The sequence below is a fragment of the Lampetra fluviatilis genome, chromosome 64, assembly GCF_964198595.1.
Source record: "Lampetra fluviatilis chromosome 64, kcLamFluv1.1, whole genome shotgun sequence".
In the NCBI taxonomy this organism is placed as follows: Eukaryota; Metazoa; Chordata; class Hyperoartia; order Petromyzontiformes; family Petromyzontidae; genus Lampetra; species Lampetra fluviatilis.
Genome location: NC_136338.1, coordinates 1,577,984 through 1,602,553, shown reverse-complemented (window position 1 = coordinate 1,602,553; position 24,570 = coordinate 1,577,984). Strand labels below are relative to the sequence as shown.

The 24,570-nt window shown below is 48.7% G+C and overlaps 2 protein-coding genes and 1 long non-coding RNA gene across 3 annotated transcripts; all 3 read left to right on the top strand.

Annotated features, from left to right (window-relative positions):
• The first annotated feature begins 7,509 nt into the window (after positions 1-7,509).
• On the top strand, positions 7,510-8,749 carry LOC144951866 (uncharacterized). The gene is made up of 3 exons (XR_013640534.1): positions 7,510-7,554; positions 8,121-8,170; positions 8,652-8,749. It is a non-coding gene; the product is annotated as an uncharacterized LOC144951866 (long non-coding RNA).
• Positions 8,750-11,627: 2,878 nt separating this feature from the next.
• LOC144951895 (mucin-2-like) lies at positions 11,628-20,211 on the top strand. Its single transcript, XM_078882241.1, has 7 exons — positions 11,628-11,681; positions 11,806-11,982; positions 12,532-12,774; positions 12,955-13,111; positions 14,828-14,959; positions 16,112-16,253; positions 20,097-20,211. The coding sequence occupies exons 1-7, from the start codon at positions 11,628-11,630 to the stop codon at positions 20,209-20,211; spliced, it is 1,020 nt and encodes a 339-aa protein (XP_078738367.1).
• A 787-nt stretch (positions 20,212-20,998) lies between these two features.
• LOC144951894 (uncharacterized) lies at positions 20,999-22,443 on the top strand (the record flags this gene model as incomplete). The annotated part of the gene is made up of 2 exons (XM_078882240.1): positions 20,999-21,795; positions 22,242-22,443. Coding segments are annotated over 2 exons (999 nt in total), but the record flags the coding sequence as incomplete, so codon positions are not given.
• Between the last annotated feature and the right edge of the window lie 2,127 nt (positions 22,444-24,570).

Genomic DNA, 24,570 nt, shown 5'->3' with positions numbered 1-24,570 from the left:
ACCTTCGTCTTCATTCTTAGATGGTTCCACTTCTGCCCCTGCTCCTCTGTGCATCACCTTATATACCCCTTCTTCCCGGGAGACGGAGCGGATGCGGACCTCAACGTCGGCACCGCTCCTCAGTTACCCAATCCCCACGCGCTATCCCTACGATCCGGTTCCGCTCAGCGCGTGTTTCCACTCCCCGACCAATCACACCGCGCTGCTACCCGATCACTCCCTCTGGGCGCGTCACCGGCACACAGCCAATCAGCAGCACTACCCCCACCCGCGCACTGACGCCTGCTCCTCCCCGTCAGCGCGCGTCACCACACACACACCCGTACATACGCGCTGGCACACGACATATACACCCAGCGCGTATCACCGCTACATCACCCCCTCCCACATAGCTCGCAGCCGGCCCGGCTGCTAACAACAACCAACCGCGACGATAAAACGACAACCAACAAAAAAAAACCCCGTAACCCCCCGAGTGTGCCCCGTAACATAACACAACAACAACAACAACAAGAATAACTATGTACAGATTGACAATGAACCCGAAAAGTCAACAATAACACGATACGAGCAAATTCGAAACGAACGCGCCCCACGTCCCTGCGACTACACGCAGTGACGAGGCGCTCCAACTGCCCCGACTCCTCACGAGGCAGGTCATGCAAAGTAGCACGACCTGGCGCGAGTCCGTCTGGCTGGTCCATCGTATGGGGCGGGACACTGACGACCGTCCGGCGGTTCCGGCTGCTCCAGACGGCGCGGAACGGGCCTGAAAGGGCCGGCCCCGCCGCGGAGATCCGGCCGCCGGTGATCGGCAGCTGTCAGTTCCGAGACACCTGGGAGCAGATCAGGCGAAAATACGTGTGGATCAGGCAGAGACATTTCCCCCTCTGGGTCGCCGGTCACGTCACACGCCCGGCCATCACGACACAAGGGGAGGCCATATGGAGGCGAGAACGGTTTCAGTCGGGAGGGGTGAACGTACCACCGGCGCTTTCCCCACTTTATCTGAACGCACTGGGGCCGTGCAACGCGCACGACCTCCACGGGTCCCCTCCACGGTCTCAACAATTTAGGCGACGTAGCCAAGGGTGCCTGAGGGCAATGCAGCCAGGCCCTGTCACCTGGTTTCCATTCGTGCATGGACACCTTCCGTGCCCGCAACCGTTCATTAGCAATTTGGCGAGCCCGCGAATTAAGCCGCGCGGCCTCCCTCGCCTCTGTCAGCTTGTGAATATTAAACTTAATATGTTCTGCCAAATTAGAATTAGTTCGTGGAGCGGACAGGCCAAGTTGCGTTTCTATTGGCGGGTCAGCTTCCCGACCGTACATCAAATAGAATGGGGAAAACCCCGTAGCTGCATGGGGGGCCATTCTATACGCGGCAAGGACTCCCGGGACCTGCAGGTCCCAATCTACATGTGCCTCGCACACCTGCTGGCACAGCATGGAAGTCAAGGTTTTGTGGAGTCTCTCCACCATCCCGTCAGTCTGCGGGTGGTACGGGGAGGTACGCACCTTCTTGGTACCCAACAGATCGCACACCTCTTGCAACAATTTACTCGAAAAATTTTTACCTTGGTCGGTCAGCAGGCGTTCGGGAGCCCCCTTGTCCAGGACATAGCCCTGGACGAAGGCATCCGTCACAGCCGCTGCCGACTGGTTAGCGAGAGGCCACGCCATAGGCCATCGGGTAAAGTATTCGACCCCCACTAACAAATATTTATTCCCTCTCGGCGTGACTGGGAAGGGCCCCAAAATATCGAGTGCAACGAGCTCGTTGGTACGCGAGACCTGAATAGATTGCAGCGGTGGATTAGCTGCCACGGCCGGTGGTTTACGCCTGGCGCACTCAACGCACCCCTTCAGAATATGCACCACATCACTTCCCATTCCCGGCCAGTAATAGTCACGCTGAAGCAGGGCAAGCGTCTTGTTAACTCCCAAGTGCAAGAGGCGTTCGTGTGCCGCCAAGACAACCCTCCCCCTCACAGCGGAAGGCACCACGAGTGCGTTCCGCCGGGACAAACTGTCCCATTTCAATAACACGCCCCGCTCAAGTACATAGGAGCCGGTACGCTCCTGGTCCCCCTCGGGACCCCCAACCTTGCGGCGCAATGCTAGCAGCGAGCTGTCCGCCATCTGGAGGCGGCCCCATTCGCTGAGCGACAGCGAGAGCAGCGAGTCCCGACCCTGAGATGCAGTGGAATCATCCCCGATCGGTGCGCCCGCTGTCGCAGCCAGTGCCCCCATCTCCCCCGCAAGCGTCGGTTTACAGCGCGCCGATCCCGACAAACACGCGCATTCATCACAAGGCAACAACCGCGACAAGCAATCGGCATTCGTGTGTCGCAACCCCTTACGGTACGTAGTCGTAAACTGATAGTCCTGGAGGACTTCCAACCAACGCGACAACTGGCCCGAGGGCTGGGCGACCCTCAATGAATACTGTAGCGCCGCGTGGTCCGTTCGGACTGTAAAGTGACGACCATAAAGATATGGCCTAAACTGCTGCACAAAAAAAACAATGGCAAGCAGCTCGCGACGGGTGACACAGTAGCGCTGCTCCGCCGGAGACAACACCCTACTACCGTAGGCGACAACTCTTTCGACACCCCCAACGACTTGGGATAGCACCCCCCCAATGCCCGTGTTGCTAGCATCCGTGTCCAGCAAAAAGGGACTGGCAAAATCGGGATAACACAAGGGTGGGGCACCCACCAAGGCGTCCCGGAGGGAGCGAAACGCGGCCTCCTCCTCCGGTCCCCATTTGAACTTCACTCCCTTCGCCGTTAGAGCGTGCAAGGGTTTTGCAATAGTGGCGAAGTGCTCAACGAACCGCCGATAATAAGAAGCAAACCCGATGAAACTACGCACGTCGGAAACGGACGTAGGTGTCGGCCACGAACCGACACAATCCGTCTTCGCGGGATCGGTGGAGATCCCCGAAGAATCGACAATGTGACCCAAGTATCTAACGGACCTACGAAGGAGGTGACATTTGGCCGGTTTAAATTTCAACTTAGCCGATCGCATTCGCAAGAACACCCCTCTCAATCGCCGGAGGTGTTCCTCAAACGTTTTACTGAAAACAATGACATCGTCCATATAAATCAAGCATGTATCCCACTGCAAGCCCGACAAAACCAGCTCCATAAGTCGCTGAAACGTCGCTGGAGAGGAGTGAAGTCCCATGGGTAACCGGTTAAACTGGAACAGCCCCCCTGGAGTCCGAAATGCTGTCTTAGGTTTCGACTCTTCGTCGAGCGGCAACTGCCAAAACCCCGATAACAAATCAAGAGTCGAAAAATATCGCGCACCAGACAATGCATCGAGGGACTCATCCATCCTGGGGAGCGGATACGCGTCAGCCACAGAGATCTTATTCAGGCGACGGAAATCAACGCAGAATCGCAGGGACCCGTCCTGCTTCTTAACCAGCACAATAGGCGCTCCCCACGGGCTAGAGGAGGGCGAAATAATATCGGCTTCTAGCATATCGTTAACAGCCGACTGAACATGTTCCTTCTCCACGGGACTCAGTCGGAAGGGATTTAGCCTGACCGGCGCCGCATCGCCCGTTTCAATGTGATGGTGCAACAAATCCGTGCACCCAATGTCATACTTATGTTTACTGAATACATCAGAGAATTCAATGAGCAACTCGCGCAGCGCACCCAACTGCGCCGCCGACAAATCGTCCGAGGCGGCACATAACGAATGGACCCACTCAAGGTCTTCCCTTGGCTCAACGTTCCGCGCGGGGCTCGAGCCCACCTGCGCAACCAACCCATCATCCCCAGGGACCTGCGCCGCGTGAGCCAGCACGGTGCCCTGCGGAATGACAGCTGGTCGCGACCCCGCGTTCAAAACCATCACAAACGGATCCCTGTCAGCCCGCACCAAAGTGTGAGCCACCGATAAATCAAGACCCCCGACAGCCTTGTTAGAAGGACCCAAAAGCATACTCTGTCCCGAAGCCTCCCTCACCCATGGTTTCCGCAACCGGAGGGGAATCAACATCTGTGAACCCGGGGGCACTTGCACTGTCTGCGTCGCCACCGCTTGTATCGTAGCGCACGCCGTCCGAATGTCAGTAGGGCCCGTCAAAAATGAAATCCGGCGACCCGATGGCAGTTCAATGCATCGTTGATCGATAAGAATTTTAATGGGCATTTTAGCCAAAAAGTCAGTGCCCAAAAGACACGGAACTGCCAAAGAAGACGAAACGAAAACGGGTCCCGACAATTTGATATCTCCAATGCAAATGGACGCCCTAACCTGACCGATAATGCCCAACGATCCCCCATTAGCGGCGTAAAATGGCACATCCACTGGAAGCAGCGGACGACATTGGACCGGAAGAATATTATAAATGAGGTCCGATATAATAGTTGCCGATGCCCCCGTGTCCACTAACACCCTAATCTCAACCCCATCAATAGATCCCGTAACAACGGACGAACCCGCCGAAGCAGCCACAATTCTATGCCCCAATTCCGCCCATTCAATGTCTCCCTGGTCCCGGCCGAACCCCCCTCGCCGAACCGAATCCCCGAACCTTAACCGGCCCTCCTCCGCCGCAACGCGGCGTCCCATGTGTGCCGAATAAACAGGCCGAGCGTGTGAGGTGCCGCGACTTGCCGGGGATTGTAGAGATGACTTGGGCTCTCGGTCGTCGTCCAGCCGAGCTCCCATGGCGCGCTGCCGCGGAGCGCGGCACCCGGACGCCACGTGGCCCCGGAGGCCGCAGTTATAGCACGTGACGAGGGTCGGAGTAGATCTTGGTTGCTCCGACTTTCGGCCCGATCGCAGAGGCGACCGGGCCCCCGGCCTCCAGTCCCCTGGTCGTCCCGTGGCGAACGCCTCCTCTCGTGGGCTGACGACTTGGGGTTCGGCGACCACCAAACCCGGGGCTGCGACGACAGCAGCGTTGCAACCAACGCCTTGCTTCCGTTGTAGGGCCTCGTGCGCTTGAATACTCGTGGCGACTCTCAAAGAAGAAATATCAATCTCGTCAGCTGTGTTGATAGGGACCCCCAGGTCCTGCGCCAACTTGAGCAGCTGCTCCAAAACCATCGCGTCTTGGCCCTCCTCGTCCATCCGAGGGAACGCAGCATCAGCAAGAGCCAGCAACGCCGTGCGATAGGCCAGCGCGGTCTCCGTGGCCGCTTTCCGTCTTGCGTACAACTGATGGCGGCACGTAGAGGGAGGCCCGTAGACCCTGGCCAACAAACCCAGCGCATCCTTCAGCGTGGAGCGGTCCGACTTCCGTGCAGCCCTGAAGGCCGCGAGCGCATCGTCGTCCAGCATGGCGGGCAATGCCCGCAGCGCCGTAGCATCGGACCACGCTGACATCTCTTGATGCGCCAAAAACCTTCGCTGAAATTGGCCCCAGTCTCCGCCTTCCGCCTTGAAGGCTGACAACGTGGGCAGGCGCTGCTGAAAAATGAAGTCATCCGCCTCGTGGTTCCTCTCCGCCTGTCCGTCGGTGTCTAAGATGGCGGCTCCAGCAGCAGACGTAAGATGGCGGACCCCCTCGCGCGCTGATGACGTAGATGCGCGCGCTTGGGAACCCACCACCACGTGGCGCTCGCCGTTCCCGCCAAAAGTAGGCCCAGGCGCAATGGCGGGAATCCCCCATTCGTTTTGGCGGGAATCTGCGGGGCGACCTTGTAAAATGTCCCCCACCGTCCCCGCTCCTCCCGACGAGCTGATCTCCGCCAAGATGGACGCGGCGGCGAGCAGCAGCTCCGCCAGTCGGGAGTGCGCCTCACGAAGCCCGGCGTCTGTCCCCGGTCGCTCGGCCGGCGCCGTCGACGGACCCTGCAGCGTGGGCAAGTCCTCTTCCTCACCCCCCGCCACCAGCGGCCCCGAGTCGTCCAGGTCTTCCTCGCGGTCAATCCCGTGGGTCCTACGGGTCTTCCTCGTCTCCATACTTGGAAGCCCGTTTCACTTCTGACGCCAGATGAAGTATTGGAAAATGACGGCAGGAAACTCCTTGACGGGAACACACTTCTTTTATTAAATCTTGACTTGTAACAATACAACGCGTGGCCTCTCTTCTTCACAATGCGCTTCTCTTGACTCTGGATTCTGTGCTGCCGGCTCTCTGTGCCTCGTGTAGACTCCGCGCCTCGGCTACACTCCTCTCTCGCCTCGTGTAGACTCTGCGCCTCTGCTACACTCTCCACTCGCCTCGTGTAGACTTTGCATCTCTCTCTCTGGCTACACCGTATGCATACTCGGCTCGTGTAGACCTTCCTCTCTCTCTGGCTACACCGTATGCATACTCGGCTCGTGTAGACCGTTCTCTCTCGCTGGCTACACACTATACATTACTCAGCTCGTGTAGACCGTTCTCTCTCGCTGGCTACACACTATACATTACTCAGCTCGTGTAGACCGTTCTCTCTCGCTGGCTACACACTATACATTACTCAGCTCGTGTAGACCGTTCTCTCTCGCTGGCTACACACTTATACCTTACTCTCCTCTACTCTCCATTACTCTCCATTACTCTCCTCTCCGGGCTCTATCTCTGCACCTTCGTCTTCATTCTTAGATGGTTCCACTTCTGCCCCTGCTCCTCTGTGCATCACCTTATATACCCCTTCTTCCCGGGAGACGGAGCGGATGCGGACCTCAACGTCGGCACCGCTCCTCAGTTACCCAATCCCCACGCGCTATCCCTACGATCCGGTTCCGCTCAGCGCGTGTTTCCACTCCCCGACCAATCACACCGCGCTGCTACCCGATCACTCCCTCTGGGCGCGTCACCGGCACACAGCCAATCAGCAGCACTACCCCCACCCGCGCACTGACGCCTGCTCCTCCCCGTCAGCGCGCGTCACCACACACACACCCGTACATACGCGCTGGCACACGACATATACACCCAGCGCGTATCACCACTACAATAGTATCGAAATTGCATGCCAGATATTGTCAAGTGTGCCACTAAAGTGAGTTAGTGATATTAGTGATGGAATCACAGTGATCTCACTAGAGTGCTATGTTTCCATGTCTGATTCTGTAACTTTAAAGTCCTTTTTTCTCATAAATGAAAACTTGTGTCGGACGACCCAGAACACGTAACCAATGTATGTATCGACACCATAAGTACTATTAGGAGGGCTCTATCTTCCATACCGTCACCCAACTCAATATACACACCTACCTCAATTCACGCACCCTTCAATTCACAAACCTCCTTTGCTACTCACTCTCGCCTCACCTCTCTCTCTGTCATCACCGTGAACCGACCACAGGCCTCGACGCCGAGAACTGCCCAATCAGCCACGAGTTCAGCTACGCGGCGCCCGAGTGCGGCTCCGCGTCGTGCCGCGCATCCCGCGAAGTGTGTCGGGGGGTGCGCCCTCCGCCGTTCGAGCTGCCATCCCCTTCCCCCGTGGAGGGCTGCGTGTGCGGCGCGGGGCTGTACGACGACGAGCATGGCGTGTGTGTGCTCAAGAGCGATTGCCCCTGCTACTCGGAGATGAGCGGGGACGTGATTCGGGCAGGGGTGACCGTTGATCTGCACGACACGCAGTGGTATGAACCAGCATTGTGCCAGCGTGTGCATTCCACACTCGTGCTGGGCGACATTGGCCGCGGTCGTTTTTGACATCAACGTTGTCTTGCGCGATCTCGACCACTCTTATCCCAGAGCAGCGGTCTGGGTCTGGTTAATTTATTTGGCGTATTAAGTGCCTCACGGATGAAACGTTCGCTACTCCACACACACGCACTTTATTAGTTGCAAAGGAATAATTTGACTTTTTAGCCGAGTCAAGTGTCATGGGCATGTTACTAAATAAAATGGTTTATTTGAACACGACTTCAGACATGTCTTTCATGGTCGTGCTATATACACGACGCCTGTATCCACGCCATTTGGTCTATTTTGTCCGCCAGCACCAATTCACACCCCCCAGCAGAAGGAGTTAGTCATTGCTGGGTTTTTATTAAGAATTCAGGAGAAATGTCAGGTTATTTGCACAAAAGCTGTCGTGTATTTATATAGTGATAATGTTGATAAGGATGATTAATGTTATATTTGATAAGACCAAGGATGTCTACTCACGCAATGCATCTTTGCTTCATTGTTTGCCCCCTAGTCTGTGCACGGGTGGGGAACTTCACTGCTTTGGACTTTCCCCCATATCTGGTGAGCTACTCTTGTTGCTATTATTGTCCTTCTTAAGACACTGCAGAAACAACATTTATTTTATAGAGAGAGGCAGTCAACTGTAGGCAAAAGTTAAAAGTAAGATCTTGAGCCTGGACTTGAAGAGGGGTAGGAAGCAGCACTTTTGATGACATTCATGAGCACAGCATTATAACAAATATACAATATATAGAAAATGTATAGTACGCTGACATTTTGGGCACTTTCCACATTTGGATCTGTCCTGCCAATGGTAGTTAATTTCACAATAATCAATATTTCAATCAATATTTGTTCTTGGGTTTGGCCAAGCAGTTGATTTATGACAAGATTGTGGCTGTACCCAAAAACAAATATGGATCATTGTATTGACTACACAAAGCTATGTTTTGAGTTAACTTCATAATATGTCACGACCTTATTATCTGCAAATCTGGATATTTAAAGAACCTGTGTTGTGTGTTTGTGCGTGTGCGTTCAGGGAACACATGTGAAGACCCGATGACTTACCACAACTGCAGTGACGGATCGAGTGAAGGAAGTGCTGCCTGTCAAAGAACCTGTGCTAATCCACATTCAATATGCGTAAGTGTCTGTTGAAAGTGCAACCAACCCGACAGTCAAATAAAGGCCTCTTATAGCCATCAGTAGTAACAATACATCTGGAAGGAAATACGTAACAATGCTGTGGTGAAACATAGTACCGCACAAATTAAGCTTTAAGCTGGTGCTAGTTTACCCAGAACATGGCCTGGGTGTATAGCGACAATATATGAATAATTATTGAAGCAGAACTACTGACCTCAGGCTAAATACAGCAGAACTTTGTCTTACGATAGTTTAGGCCATCATGATACTCTTGGTTCGTAGTCCTTGATCACCATATCTATCAAGAGCAGTGGGACAGAGAAGGGCATTGTCCCAGAGAAGGGCATTGTCTCATGATAAAGGAAGTATGAGTCAAACCCCGCTACCAAAACTAGTCGGGAAAAGCGAGTGTAAATATAATAGCTGTTTTTGGGTTGCGTCTTCATTGAAACGGATGATCATCATGATGATAACAATGATCACGATGACAACAGTGCGTTGCGCTGGAGAAGGCTCGACCGACACCTGTGTGGCACCCTCCCGTGCGTGCAGTATAGCCCGGGCTGCGTGTCGGGCTGCGTGTGCCCCGGCGGGTTGCTTGTGGATCACAACGGCAACTGCGTGAGTGAGGAGCAATGCACCTGCGAGCACAATGGGCGGCACTACAACCCCGGAGACACCATTACCCAGCTGTGCAACAAATGGTGAGCGGTCCGCAGTCGCCCTTCTCCAATGTGCATCTTTGTGCTCCCCCCCCACCCCCACAGCAGCAATATCTTGGACTGGTAGTTGTGTGGGCAGTAGAAAGGGGGAAAACATTGGTCAAGGTCGATGTTACCTTGCACGACCTCGACGTTCAAACGATGCCGACCTTGACCACCCACTCGACCGACGCCAGGACCGCACTGTCACACAGCAGTGGTCGGCGTCGGTGTAGGTCATTAGTGTCACATCTCAATTATGGAGTAGTGAAACCGGCAATATATATTATAGAGAGCGGCAGTCACTCAGAGGAACATAATTGGTCTTGAGCCTGCATTTGTACAGGGGTGTGGAGCCGACAGCACGGACAGTTGAGGTACAAAGGTCCATAGTATGAGGGCACAGCAAAATTAGCAACAGGCCCGGGGTTAGGATTGATGATTTAGGGGTGAGGGGTATGTTATATTGTTATTGGTTAGGGTTTTAGGATTTGGGTTTAAGGTTTAGAGGTTATTGCTAGAGACCATTATGGTTAGAGACAGTAGTGCTTTAGACTGCGTTCCTTGCTCCCCATCTATGGCCGCAATCATCTTGGCCTAACACAAAAGGTGGTAGTGACCTCTCACCATGCTACGATCGCGTGTGGGTTGTCTCGTGCAGTACGTGCATGAACGCACGATGGAGCTGTACGTCCAAAGTCTGCCAGGGCCTGTGTTTCGTGTACGGAGAGGGCCACCACACGACCTTCGACGGGAAGCAGTATGTCTTCGACGGGTCCTGCCAGTACATCCTGAGCCAGGTGCGCTGTCAATATGCAAATTAATCCACTGCACCCTGCGTGCATCTGATGGTTGGGAAGTTTTTCCGTGGTGGGTCGTGAGGACTGGAGTTGAGAAACACTCACATAGAGGCTCATCACGGCCTCTTATTAATATACCACCTGTGTGTGTATTTCGTGCGTATATCTGCGTGGCTTCCTTTTTTCATCCATGGTATATTTGTTGCTTAACCCAACGCTCTGCAACCACTTTGTTGTTTTTCTTGCAGGATTCCTGTGGAAACAGCAGTGGCTCATTCCGAATCACCACTGAGAATGAGCCGTGTGGAACCACAGGCACCACCTGCTCCAAGAAAGTTCACTTTTTCGTCGGGGTAAGGGTAGAATTTAAAGAAAAAAAATTCTGTATTCAATATATTGTCATGATTTGGGGTCGCAATATGATTCAAAATTTTATTCCATTTTGGTGCATCTTAAAGGTGTCATCTTCAGGAATGTAACAAAGTCACTTTTGTTCTATAGCATTCATTCCATTAACCTTAAGGTAACAACAACTAAGTGGCTAATCTGCGTGTATGTATGTTTGGGGATCTAGATTGTTCCACCAACTTGAGTGAAGGAGCTGTCCTTTGAAAGCTCACGTGGTTTACGTGAATGAGGTCAAACTTACAAAAACAGCTTTACTTTTGATTCGATCATTTTATTTATCTGCGCCAGTAATGCATATCTGGCTTACTATTTACAATATCGCAATGCATGAAACAAGTTTGCAGCACTAATTCATAAGCCTTTGTGAAGGGGTGAGGGTCATGTGAGTTGATCCGTAGCATGGGCAGACCTCTAAGGTAGAGTGATACAACATGTGGTCTTTTGTTGAGAATTCTTCCCTTGCCAAAAAAAGCAGACAAATTATCTATATCCGAATAGCATGTGCTAATTGGTGGACATGCTATGCTCAAGTAAAATTGCATTTATTATGCCAATTATTACCCACATCTTTAAAGTATCATCAATTTACGTAAAAAATATTGGAACTGCCCGGGAGCTTAATATATAAATTTGTATGCCCAACAAAACTGATGGGGTCTGGTTGCTTAAAGGTCAGAGCACTGTGCTGGCACTGCTGAAATCCTGCTTTTGAAAATGGGCAGTCGCCTCTTATAAAACTGGGTTTTGAAGATTCACGAGTTGATGTTTTCTGCCCATTCAAGATATAACTGCACAAAATAACCTCATCACATAAAATTAGATGTTGCACTTCAATTGCCTACATTACAGATCTGAGAATTAAAAAAATATCAGTTTGATTGCCATGCAACAAACATTACTCCCAGTGACAGAGCAGGTGGGAATTTCTGCCCCCTGCCATGTGGAATAGAGCTCACCTGAATGGCTCTCAGAGGTAACTCTGCTATATTCTTCCTTCGGCTGTTCTTTGACATGGTGGGTCCTACCGGTCTTTAAAGTTCCAAATTAATTATTAATCTCATGGCACAAAGCGGCGATGGTCTAACTGGCCGTATAACCTCAGAAACTCAACCGCACTGCTCATGCTGTGTCCTCAAAGGCTGACGAGCTGGTGTTGACGGACGGAACCGTAAAGGGGAGTTTGCTGGATTTGCCGGGGTCGCCGTTCCACGTGCGCCGCATGGGCATCTACACTGTGGTGGAGACGTCGCTCGGGGTCACGGTCATCTGGGATGGTCACACGGCCGTGTCCGTCCACGTGGACCCACAGCTCAAGGTACAGGAGAGATCAGTCACTTGGAATGGCTTTAGCCGGTAGTTGGGGAGTCACTGGCCACAGAGACGACCGTGTGTCACTCAGGGAGCTAACTCCACATCCCAGAAGTTGGGCCGGTACCACTAAGATCCTGGGTTCTGAGTGTCTCTTACTTAAAGTCAGACACATTAAGCAAATATCACGGAGGTTTTAAGCTGGACTTGAACAGGATCAGGGAGTTGACAGCACGGATGGCTGAAGAAAGGGAGTTCTAACCGCTAGGGCAGCATAGAAGAATGAGTGACTTCCCACTGAACGAAAGTTGGCTGGGAGTTTCGACAGAAAGACTAGGTTGCTGGAGCAGCATAGTGCATGGAGGGAAGTAAAGGAAAATGAGTAGAGCTTGGTAGGAGAGTGCATGGAGGGCAGTAAAGTGAGACGAGAGCCAAGAGACAGGCAGGGTTTAGTCCATGGAGGATCTTGAAGATCTGGGATTTGGAGCCAGTGGAGGGATCGGGAGGATTGGAGGTGAGCACTGTGTGAGCGTGACCCCTGTGAATTTCCCCACAGGGTCACGTGTGTGGCCTTTGCGGAGATTACGATGGCAAGGTGGCCAACGATTTTGTGACGCGCACGGGCTCGGTGGCAGCGAGCGCTCCCGAGTTCGCCGCTGGTTGGAAGGAGTCCGGCTCTGGGTGCCCTGACCTTTCGCGAGTGTCCGACCCGTGCACCATAAACCACCATCGTGAGAGCTGGGCACACAAGCAGTGCTCCGTACTCAAGGATGGGGTGTTCAAGCAGTGTCACAACATGGTACGTGTGTGTGTCTGCGTGTGCGCACACATTTGTGCACATGCGTTTGTGTGTGCATGTTCATTTACTTCTGCGTGCGTGTGTGCATTTGTGTGTGTGGTCACACGTTGGTGTGTGTGTGTTTGCCTTTGTGCATGCTCACATTCGTATTAATGTGTTATTGTGTGTGTTTATTTTCAGGTCGAGTACCTGCCCTACTACACTGCGTGCGTGCGCGACTCTTGCGGTTGTGACACTGGTGGTGACTGCCACTGCCTGTGCACGGCGCTAGCGTCATACGCACAAGCGTGCGGCTCGGCGGGTGTGTGCCTACGTTGGAGGACACCGGACCTGTGCCGTGAGTAGCCACCACACCCAGCGGCTATGACACAGAATAGTACAAATAGAGGTGTCCGGGTGGCTCTGCGGAGCTGATAGAAAGTCAGAGTTCAGAGTACCAATCCAATGCCAGGTTTCAGCCGACCAACTGTAGCTGAATCAGATTCCCACGTGTCGCCAGTTGGTGGTATCAGGATGTTCACTTAGAACTATGCAAAAACAACCATCACGTACATTTAAAAAAAATGCATTATTTAATTACGAGTTCACTACCTGATAAAGCTCAAAGCAGTTTTGAGCGAAATGAAATATGTTGATGTTACATTCAGTCATAAAAAGTCTTAAGCCACCGGGGAGGAGCATTATTATCAGAATTTTATCAATACATTGTTGGCACGTATGGAGAGGTGCATGCTTGGAATTAAACTGAGACAGAAAGAAGAACACATGGATTGGAGAACCAAACGCAAGTTAAGGACAATATTGACTGCCAAGAAATGTAAGTGGGCTTGGGCAGAACATGTTGCTGAAGGGATGATGACCAGTAGTTGAGAATAATGATGCAGTGGCAGCCAAAGGAAGGAATGTGACTGAGAGCACATCTACTGCGGAGATGGAGCGATACAATCAGCTCGTGTGCAAGAACTAGATTGATTTGAAGACCGTGACAGATGGCAACGGCGAGGGGAGGCCTTCTTCCAGCATTGGATAGTCGTAGCTTATGTTAAGGATTGAGAAACAACCTTCAAAATCACTGTTAGGCACGTCATTATAAGATTCTAATGCAGGGGGTTTTAACCATTTCTTGTAAATGGACCATGATGGGAAAAACGGACAAATGGGGGAAGGCACTGGAGTGTCTTTCCTACAAAATATATGTATACGATTGGCTTAGTCAGTACAACTATGCTGCCCATTTAAAGCAAAGCTTTCAAGAAAATTTATTGTGAAATGTCGAATACATTAAATGCACGGGGATGCATTATAAGGCGTGCCTGACTGCAACTATAGAGCATAAATTGGGCTTTCCCAGTTGCTCGCTCCTGGCACTTTCTCCTTCAGTCTATATGGTTAAATAGGGGTTCCTTGTATTTTTGTGCATCTGTATGTATCTGCAACTACAAATGTATTGCTCTGTTTACATATGTGAGTCCATGTTTCTACATTGGTATGTGTTTATATACACCTGTGTGCTGTCTGGTGTCTATTCATGTACATGTGTGAGTGTACTTGCACGTATTTACCTACATGTGTATGAAGGTGTATGTGAATGCATTGTCATACATATGTGTCTGTGCAGCGAGTGGTACTGCAGTGGTCAATGCACTGCATTACGATAATTGGAAACCCGAGTTAGATTCCGACTCATGGCCAATATCAGTGATGATTATCTGAACTGGTCATGAGCCTCCTTTAAATCGACTCGGTCTGAAATGATTACATGGTAAGGTGTGTAACATTGGCATTGGGGAGGCACAGGCGATCTGGTGTAGTCCTTATCACACCACCCTTGAGTACCATGTTGGCTTGCATAGGTATATGGGTATTTTTTTGTCTTTATACGTATATGTCTTCACGTGTATGTGTGTTCATTGACGTACGTTTGTGTTCATATGTAGGTGTGTTCATTCACTTACGTATTTGTGTGTTCTCATTTTTTGGTGTTTCTTCATTTATGTGTATGTGTTTAATCACTCGTGTGTTTGTCTGTACGTGTGCAATTTATCTTCCACAGCGCTTGGCTGTGACTTGTACAACAAGGATGAGGATCAGTGCGAGTGGCATTACCGGGAGTGTGGCCGGGGCTGCCAGCGCTCCTGCACCAACAGGAATGCCATCTGTACCGCTAACCTGCCCCCGCTGGAAGGTGAAGCCACTTCTTGGGTTCCCGTGAAACCACATTTATTGATCGCAGATGCCTCTCCTCATGTGGACGGTTTGGCATGTGCCATGATTTTAGATAAAACCCTTCAGTACTTCCGCGTCTCCACGAGCCACATAGCTCAAGCGTGAATTCGAGTTGCTGTCCCGGTGGCGCGTTTCTGGATTTTTTTTGGTCAATTCAAATTTGCCTCCAATTAGGGCTGCCACCCAAATATTCCGGGTGGGTCTTGCTTCACAGGCTAGCTTGCATTCCCTATGTTAGAATTCAGATAGAGAAGAAATACATAACCAAGTATGTTACATTAGCAGAAACATAGAATTTTGTTTTCAATTTAATAATTTATTTGTCATCAACGTGGTCTTGACCTTTGACTCGCAATTATATCTGGGAAAGTCTTACTCAGAAACATGTCTAGGAAAGACCTGCTCAGCTCACGTGGTAACTCAAGTAACTTAGAAAGTCATGGAAATTTTTTTTTTTTAAGTGAAACTTTAGTTATCTTTCATATTGTAGCCTGCACAGAAATAAAATAAAAAAAATCATTGAGTTGGCTGTCCCATGGAAATGCATATTCGCGTTCCTCTGACATTGTGAGCATAATTAATGTGGGGCAGAAAGGCGTTTTTTTATATGTCAGAAATATAGTAAATCTACTATTTAAAGATTATAAAATCCAAAAATCGGTGGAAATCAATTTTCAACCAACCCTCAGACCAGGCACTGCTCCAGAAATGCAGCCATTTAAACTGTGTTTTCACCATTGACTCGATATCAGAGAATCTTCTCTCTGGTCTGGTTCTTGATAAAATTAAGCCAATGTCTCCATCGTCAACCACACAGTAAATCGAATTTTGAATCGGGTTCTAATCATGCAGCATGTTAGCTCCCATGTGACCCTGTGATGACACCATATGTGTAAATATTTGATTTAAAAGTGCATTCTGGTTCCTGTAAGTTTTATCATCTGATTTGTGTCGTCTGTTTCATTTAGTGTGCTAACCGTAACACCACAGCAGCATTTATTTTTCATGAGAAATCCATAAAGTGTTCGAACGATCGAAACTCATTCACGCGATTAAATGTATCGTGAGCGATCTTAATAACCGATTCTAATGTGCACCGTGACCTCTGCAGGCTGCTACCCGACCTGCCCGAGTGATCGGCCGTTTCTGAACGAGAGTAGCATGACCTGCGTGGAGCAGTGCGACTGCGTCTCTAACGGAACCACCTACAAGGCTAACGACAGGATTCCAAACAATAACCCGTGCGAAATCTGGTGAGCCCGCAGTTCACGCACAGCGCTTGCAGCCGGGCCTTGTTCAGTGTGGTGGCGCACGCCTGTGTGATCCAACGCTTCGGAGACAAAACTTAGTGGATCACAGAGAGATTTGTGAAATTCCAAACCCGCTGGTCTGTGAGGTTGCCAAGAGATGGCGATACAGCTATTGGGTTCAACTGTTGTAAATGGTAGAGCAGATGAGCAGTGCCGGGGCCGATAAGCCAATTAACTGGTCAAAGGAATTTATTTTCATAATTTGGAACTCATTCACATGAACTGCATATCATAAACTTTCAAAAGGAATTGCATTCATTGATAAAAGGAGGCATTATCTTGACATACATAATACATGGAAAATGCATACATACAGATATGTACAAACTAGCGGGAAGTACCCGGCATTGCCGGGTTTTTAAAAATATTTCAAAACTACTCTTAAAAATCTTAACAGCAGAGCATACTGACTGTGGTGGTACCTGCTATGATTACAGCAGTGCATACCGACTGTGGTGGTACCTGCTATCACTACAGTAGTACATGCTGACTCTTTAGCAGTATTTATTGACTCTATAGCACAAAGTACTCACCTAACAGTGGCGTGGTGAGGCGTAGTCCCGTGCAGAGCCTCCGGCCTCGCCTAGATTGTCCAGCCGGCTGAGGTGGCACCTTGGCAGGCTGGGGCTGGGCTGCTACCCCCTGACTCCCCTCCCCAGCCACGATCTCCCCGGCCGCTCTGCAGTAATATCTACGGCATATAGCGGTAGCATCTAGCGACTGTATAGTAGTAATAACTGCACGCATCGGGGTGGCGGGGGACATCACACAGTGAAGAATTAACGTCAGCGTTTAGTGTATCTTTATAGCATTTTTAACGCGAAAGAAAATGTCCCCCTCACTCCCACTGAAGGCGTGCGACTTGGCATGGGCCGTCCCCCCCACCAAAGGCGCGTGAGTTGGTATGGTCGTGCGCGCGTCATAAATAAATAAATAAGCGCGAAAAAACGCACTCAATCGATAATTACACATTTTTAAAGTTGACGGATGTGAAAAAGGAATAGCGCTTGCTCACCGCGGGGCTTACGGCTTGGTACCTGGCTATTTTCTTTTTTCCGTAAACCCCACCGTTGGAGAGGCGAATCGTTCGCAAGCGCGCGAACAGACACAAACCCACAAACAAACCCACAAACAGACAATTTTTGACTTTTATTTTTTATAGATTGTGAACATTTTTGCTTCTGGGAGGAAATCAGATAATTATTTCAAAGATACATTTATACGACAGATCTTTTAACAATTTTTTATGAATCTGATATAACTGAAAATTAGGCCTAGATATGAAATATCTCATGATGCAAATATTTTTCTTTTGGATTGACCTGAAAACGTGACATCAAAGGAGAAAAAAGCACTTCCATATCATTGCTTTCGTAATTTTCCAGTAAAAAGTGTCGTAAAAATTAAATCTGAAATTGCGGCAAAAAATCCGACATTGAATTTTTTTTATCTGAAATTCATCCCTAAAACATACAAAATAAATAAGGCCTTCCCACGTAAAAAAAAGTATGTAATTTTTGCACATCCAATCAGCCGCACGGCCTTCTGGTAGTGCATCTTATCAGCAGCATTGGTTCAATGCAAACAAACTAGTCTGGTTTTGATATTCATTGTCTCATCGGCAGTCAGGCTTGCTTGAACCAATAAGAGTTTACTGCCCGATTTTATAGGAAAGGCCCCTTTCCACACTCACAACGAATACAGCTTAGATGATTATGATGTACTACTATTACTTTTTTTTATTTGACCAGGTAAGGCCCACTGAGCTACATAGCTCTTTTCCAGGAGCGTCCTGGCCACATATAGCTCAACTGAGTGGCTTTCATTATGTGGAAAATTATAGCAGCCAAATACTCTAAACACACGTTTCTGAATGTGGAGAAAAAAACTGGAGGACCGAGATAAAAATCCACGCGATCATAAGGGGAATATGCAAACTCCAAAGAAACAGGCGTCAGGGTTGGGATCTAACCCATGACCTGTGATCAATCAATATGTGATCAATCAAGCGGCATGTCACGGAGCATTTGACTTGATAACACATTTATATCCCTCAAAATGAGCCTGAGCGAGGTGGCAGAGTTGTGCTTGCATTTGTTCTCAGTCCCGTTTGTCGCATGTACGCTATTAACATGGGTCTGTGTTTGCCCATCAGTTCCTGTACAATCGACGGCATTTCCTGCACAATTATCCCAGGTAAGCACAACCGTACATTCCACCATAGAATGATCCCCAAGGTGGTAAATATACATGTACATTTTGGTTAGTAGGATGGTTAGTACTGTACTAGTGCCTGGTGGGATAGTTGGTTGGGGTTAGAGATAGGGCGAGCATTTGGTTGGCTCGTGTTCTCTGCCCCTAAACTACTTGTCTCTTTTCTTTATAACATATCACCTATAAAATTTTTGCTCGCTTTTTATTTGTTTGTTTTTTACAGTACCCTTTTTTACATTTCAAACGTTTCAACTTTCTTGTTAGACATTTGTTGAGATGTAGAGATGGAATTCAGATGACACCATGTGTTAATCCATGTGTTAAGTTCGAAAGTCAGCTGGAAGGCCTATTCATGATTTTTTTTTACGAATTGTAGCACGGAAGTTTAGCTCAGTTGTTGAATTTGCGCAGCCAGCCAGACTGTTGTGGATTCTGATTTTATTAGGCTTATCAAAGTTTATTTTAGGTCCATAAAGGTCAAAGTGAAGGTTCCAGACTTAGGGAGGGGCAAGGCCATTGATGGATTTAAATGCCAGGGCAAGGATCTTGTTGTCAACATGCTTGTGAATACAAAGCCGGTAAAGCGAGTCCAGGACTGGGGTGATGGGAGCACAATATTGGTTTGGTAAAGCACCCGGTCTATGGCATTTTAGACTATCTGTAGTTTATTGAGATATGCTGCAATAAATCTAGCCTTGATGTGACAAAAGCATGCACCAGCAGTAGCAGGGGTGAGGTATGGACAGGCAATCTTGTGGAGGTGGAGAAGGAAGCTCAGCACAGGTTCCAGAAGGATGCCAAGGTTGCGGATAATGGGGATGAGGATCCATCAAATGCTGACGAGAATCAAAAATAATAGCTCCTGTTTTTCTGACATTTAACTAAAGGAATTTCGAGCTCATCAAATAATATAAATTTGATAAACAGTCGAACAGCACTTCTATAGCTCTGAAATCAATGCTGGAGGCATAATGGTGAAGTTTGGTGTCATGAACCTACGTGTGAAAGTCGACCCCATGTTTGCGGATGATGTTGCTGCGGGGTATCATTTAAGTGCTCAAGAGTTTTTTTAGCATGATAAGTGAAGAAATTTGGTTCGAATAAAAACATGGTAGAGTATTTCAGATGTAATCAAGAAAAGTCTGTGACGGGGAGAACACTTGCAGGGTGGAATTGGGCAGGTTACCTAGACGAGTGTAGGAGTGATACCCATAGGTTGGCGACCAAGGGGAAGAGCTAAAGCCACATGATGGTGATCATGAGACTATTAGAGTGGTCCTCGAAGGTCATGTCCACTGTGTAACAATAATAATTTCTGAAACCAGGTGGTCAGACAATGTAAGAGCCATTCTGGGATTAGGGTGCAGCAGTACAACATCACTGGGCAAGATGAACTCTTGAGCTTCAAGTGTGAGAAGTTGAGAGTTGTGTTCTCTCACATACACATTAAGAATGGGGTTGCCTGTAAATGATGTGAAATGTTGCCCCTATGGTTAGCAGCATGAGTTTCAATGCAGTGTTTAAGAAAAGTGTTTCATCTAATAACGTGGTTGTTTTACTTTTGTTATATAGGGTGTCCACAAACCATGACCACTATTACTCCAAGAACCACAGAATCAACAACTACAACCTCATCCTCAACAGCTCCTCCAACAACTATCTTAACTACCAGGGAGTCAACAACTAGACCACCATCCACATCAGCTTCTGCACTCACCACTGAACCATCCACAACAGGAACTCCATCAACCACCTCAGTAACCACCGAATCAACAGCTACACCCCCACCCACAACAGCACCTCCATCAACCACCTCAATAATCACCGAATCAACAACTACACCCCCACCCACAACAGCATCTCCATCTACCACGCCAATAACCGAATCAACAACTACACCCCCACCCACAACAGCACCTCTATCTACCACCTCAATAACCACCGAATCAACAACTACACCCCCACCCACAACAGCACCTCCATCTACCACCTCAATAACCACCGAATCAACAACTACACCCCCACCCACAACAGCACCTCCATCTACCACCTCAATAACCATAGAATCAACAACTATACCCCCATCCACAACACATATATGCATCTGGACATCATGGGACAGCATTGACTACCCCAATGATAATAATCCACCAAATGACAATGAGACGTATGCTCACTACGAAGAGAAGACAGGACATGCCATCTGTGGGACCGGTGTTCCCATCCGCATAGATTGTCGGGCAATAGGTTATGAAGAAGCGAATTTTGCAGACACGGGGACTGGCGTCACGTGTGATGTCAAAGAAGGGCTCCTGTGTTTGGAAGAATTGCAGGATCCGTTCAGTGGATGTAAAAACTATGAGATCCGAGTGTGCTGTCATGAGAGAGGAAACAACTCAACAATTACCACGCCAACAACTATACCATCCACAACAACACCTCAATCTACCAACACAATAATCACTGAATCAACAACTACACCTCCACCCACAACAGCCCCTCCATCTACCACCTCAATAACCACCGAATCAACTACACCCCCACCCACAACGGCACCTCCATCAACCACCTCAATAACCACCGAATCAACAACTACACCCCCACCCACAACGGCACCTCCATCAACCACCTCAATAATCACCGAATCAACAACTACACCACCACCCACAACAGCACCTCCATCTACCACCTCAATAACCGAATCAACAATTACACCCCCACCCACAACAACACCTCCATCTACCAACTCAATAACCGAATCAACAACTACACCCCCACCCACAACAGCACCTCCATCAACCACCTCAATAACCGAATTAACAACTACACCCCCACCCACAACAACACCTACATCAACCACCTCAATAACCACCGAATCAACAACTGCACCCCCATCCACAACAACACCTCCATCAACCACCTCAATAATCACCGAATCAACAACTACACCCCCACCCACAACAGCACCTCCATCTACCACCTCAATAACCGAATCAACAACTACACCCCCACCCACAACAGCACCTCCATCTACCACAATAACCACCGAATCAACAACTACACCCCCACCCACAACAACACCTCCATCAACCACCTCAATAATCACTGAATCAACAACTACACCTCCACCCACAACAGCACCTCCATCTACCACCTCAATAACCATAGAATCAACAACTATGCCCCCATCCACAACACATATATGCATCTGGACATCATGGAACAGCATTGACTACCCCAATGATAATAATCCACCAAATGACAATGAGACGTATGCTCACTACCAAGAGAAGACAGGACATGCCATCTGTGGGACCGGTGTTCCCATCCGCATAGATTGTCGGGCAATAGGTTATGAAGAAGCGAATTTTGCAGACACGGGGACTGGCGTCACGTGTGATGTCAAAGAAGGGCTCCTGTGTTTGGAAGAATTGCAGGATCCGTTCAGTGGATGTAAAAACTATGAGATCCGAGTGTGCTGTCATTGGAGAGGAAACAACTCAACAATTACCACGCCAACAACTATACCATCCACAACAACACCTCTATCTACCAACACAATAATCACTGAATCAACAACGACACCCCCACCCACAACAACACCTCCATCTACCACCTCAATAACCACCGAATCAACAACTACACCCCCACCCACAACAACACCTCCGTCTACCACCTCAATAACCACCGAATCAACTACACCCCCACCCACAACAGCACCTGCATCTACCAACTCAATAACCGAATCAACAACTACACCTCCACCCACAACGGCACCTCCATCAACCACCTCAATAATCACCGAATCAACAACTACGTCACCACTCACAACAGCACCTCCATCTACCACCTCAATAACCACCGAATCAACAACTACACCTCCACCCACAACAACACCTACATCTACCACCTCAACTGAATCAACAAGGACACCCCCACCCACAACAGCACCTCCATCAACCACCTCAATAACCGAATCAACAATTACACCCCCACCCACAACAACACCTCCATCTACCAACTCAATAACCGAATTAACAACTACACCCCCACCCACAACAGCACCTTCATCTACCACCTCAATAACCACCGAATCAACAACTACACCCCCACCCACAACAACACCTCCATCTACCAACTCAATAACCGAATCAACAACTACACCACCCACAACAGCACCTCCATCAACCACCTCAATAACCGAATCAACAACTACACCCCCACCCACAACAGCACCTCCATCAACCACCACAATAACCGAATCAACAACTACACCCCCACCCACAACAGCACCTCCATCAACCACCTCAATAACCGAATCAACAACTACACCCCCACCCACAACAACACCTCAATCAACCACCTCAATAATCGAAACAACTACACCCCCACCCACAACAACACCTCCATCTACCAACTCAATAATCGAATCAACAACTACACCCCCACCCACAACAGCACCTCCATCAACCACCTCAATAACCGAATCAACAACTACACCCCCACCCACAACAACACCTCCATCTACCAACTCAATAATCGAATCAACAACTACACCCCCACCCACAACAACACCTCCATCTACCACCTCAACCGAATCAACAACTACACCCCCACCCACAACAGCACCTCCATCAACCACCTCAATAACCGAATCAACAACTACACCCCCACCCACAACAGCACCTCCATCAACCACCACAATAACCGAATCAACAACTACACCCCCACCCACAACAGCACCTCCATCAACCACCTCAATAACTGAATCAACAACTACACCCCCACCCACAACAGCACCTCCATCAACCACCTCAATAACCGAATCAACAACTACAACATGTGTGTGGTCTGAATGGTTCAATTCTGATATCCCCAACTTAAAAAATGACGGTGACAATGAGACATTTGCACACATCAGGGAGAGTGGTACCGACATCTGCCCTATGAGCTATCCTGTGAATATCGCGTGCCAAGTGGTGGGTTCTCCAGATTTAACCTTCCCCAATTTTGTGCAAAATGTCACTTGTGATGTCTCCACTGGACTTCTCTGCCTCAATAAGGATAATGCCCCATTGTGCAAAGACTACCACATTCGAGTATGCTGTAATCCAATAACCACTACGCCCTTCACAGTGGCATCAACAACCATACAATCAACTGAATCTCCATCAACAACTGTAATATTCCAGCCTTCAAGCAAATCTTCAGCAACCACTTCAATAACTTACAAACCAACAACTGTGACAACAACCGTGACACTGCCAACCACAACAGTAACATCCATTTCAACAAAAACGCCAACAAAATCGTCAAGCACAACGCCATCGAAATCTACAATCAACACGTCTCCACAAACTCCCACCTGCCCTCCAGTAAGTACTGAACCAAATCGTGTTTTTATTCTGAACAAATACTATCACCGCTATTTTAACAGTTAAACGTTTTTGGCTATTCAGATAAGAGGTATTCTAAAATTGTTTTTAGAAATGTAATAGTTTTTCATGTAATCAATCCATAATTTACGTTTCTAAGGTGCATTTTATCCTTAGATCCCATGGGTAAGCAAATTTTTGTCTCATGGTTATACGATAGGGGCGCAACTATGGGGGGTATGCAGCGTATGCGATGCATAGGGGCCCAGTTGGCCACAAGGGAGTCTCGAGTCAATAGATGAGAAAAAATGTTAAGAATATGTTTTCAATGCATTAAAAATGACTGCACTCTACCATGGACCAAGCCCAATTAACTCATCTAGCTATCATTAATCGATCATAAAGTTGCGCGATCCACCCCCTTTAAGGAAATCCTAGACCGATGGGCCAGCATGAAAGCAAAACCACAATAACTTATTTTATTGTACCCTTACATCTTTTATTTATTTAGCGATACTGTGAGACTGCCTTCTTCTAAACATAATTCACGGTGCAACTGAATTAATATATAGTTATAGCCTACATATTATTGTATATGGGTTAAAAACATCCGTATTCATATCTTGCATAGCGCCCTCGTTGAAATAGGTCGTGCCCCTGATTATAGTCTT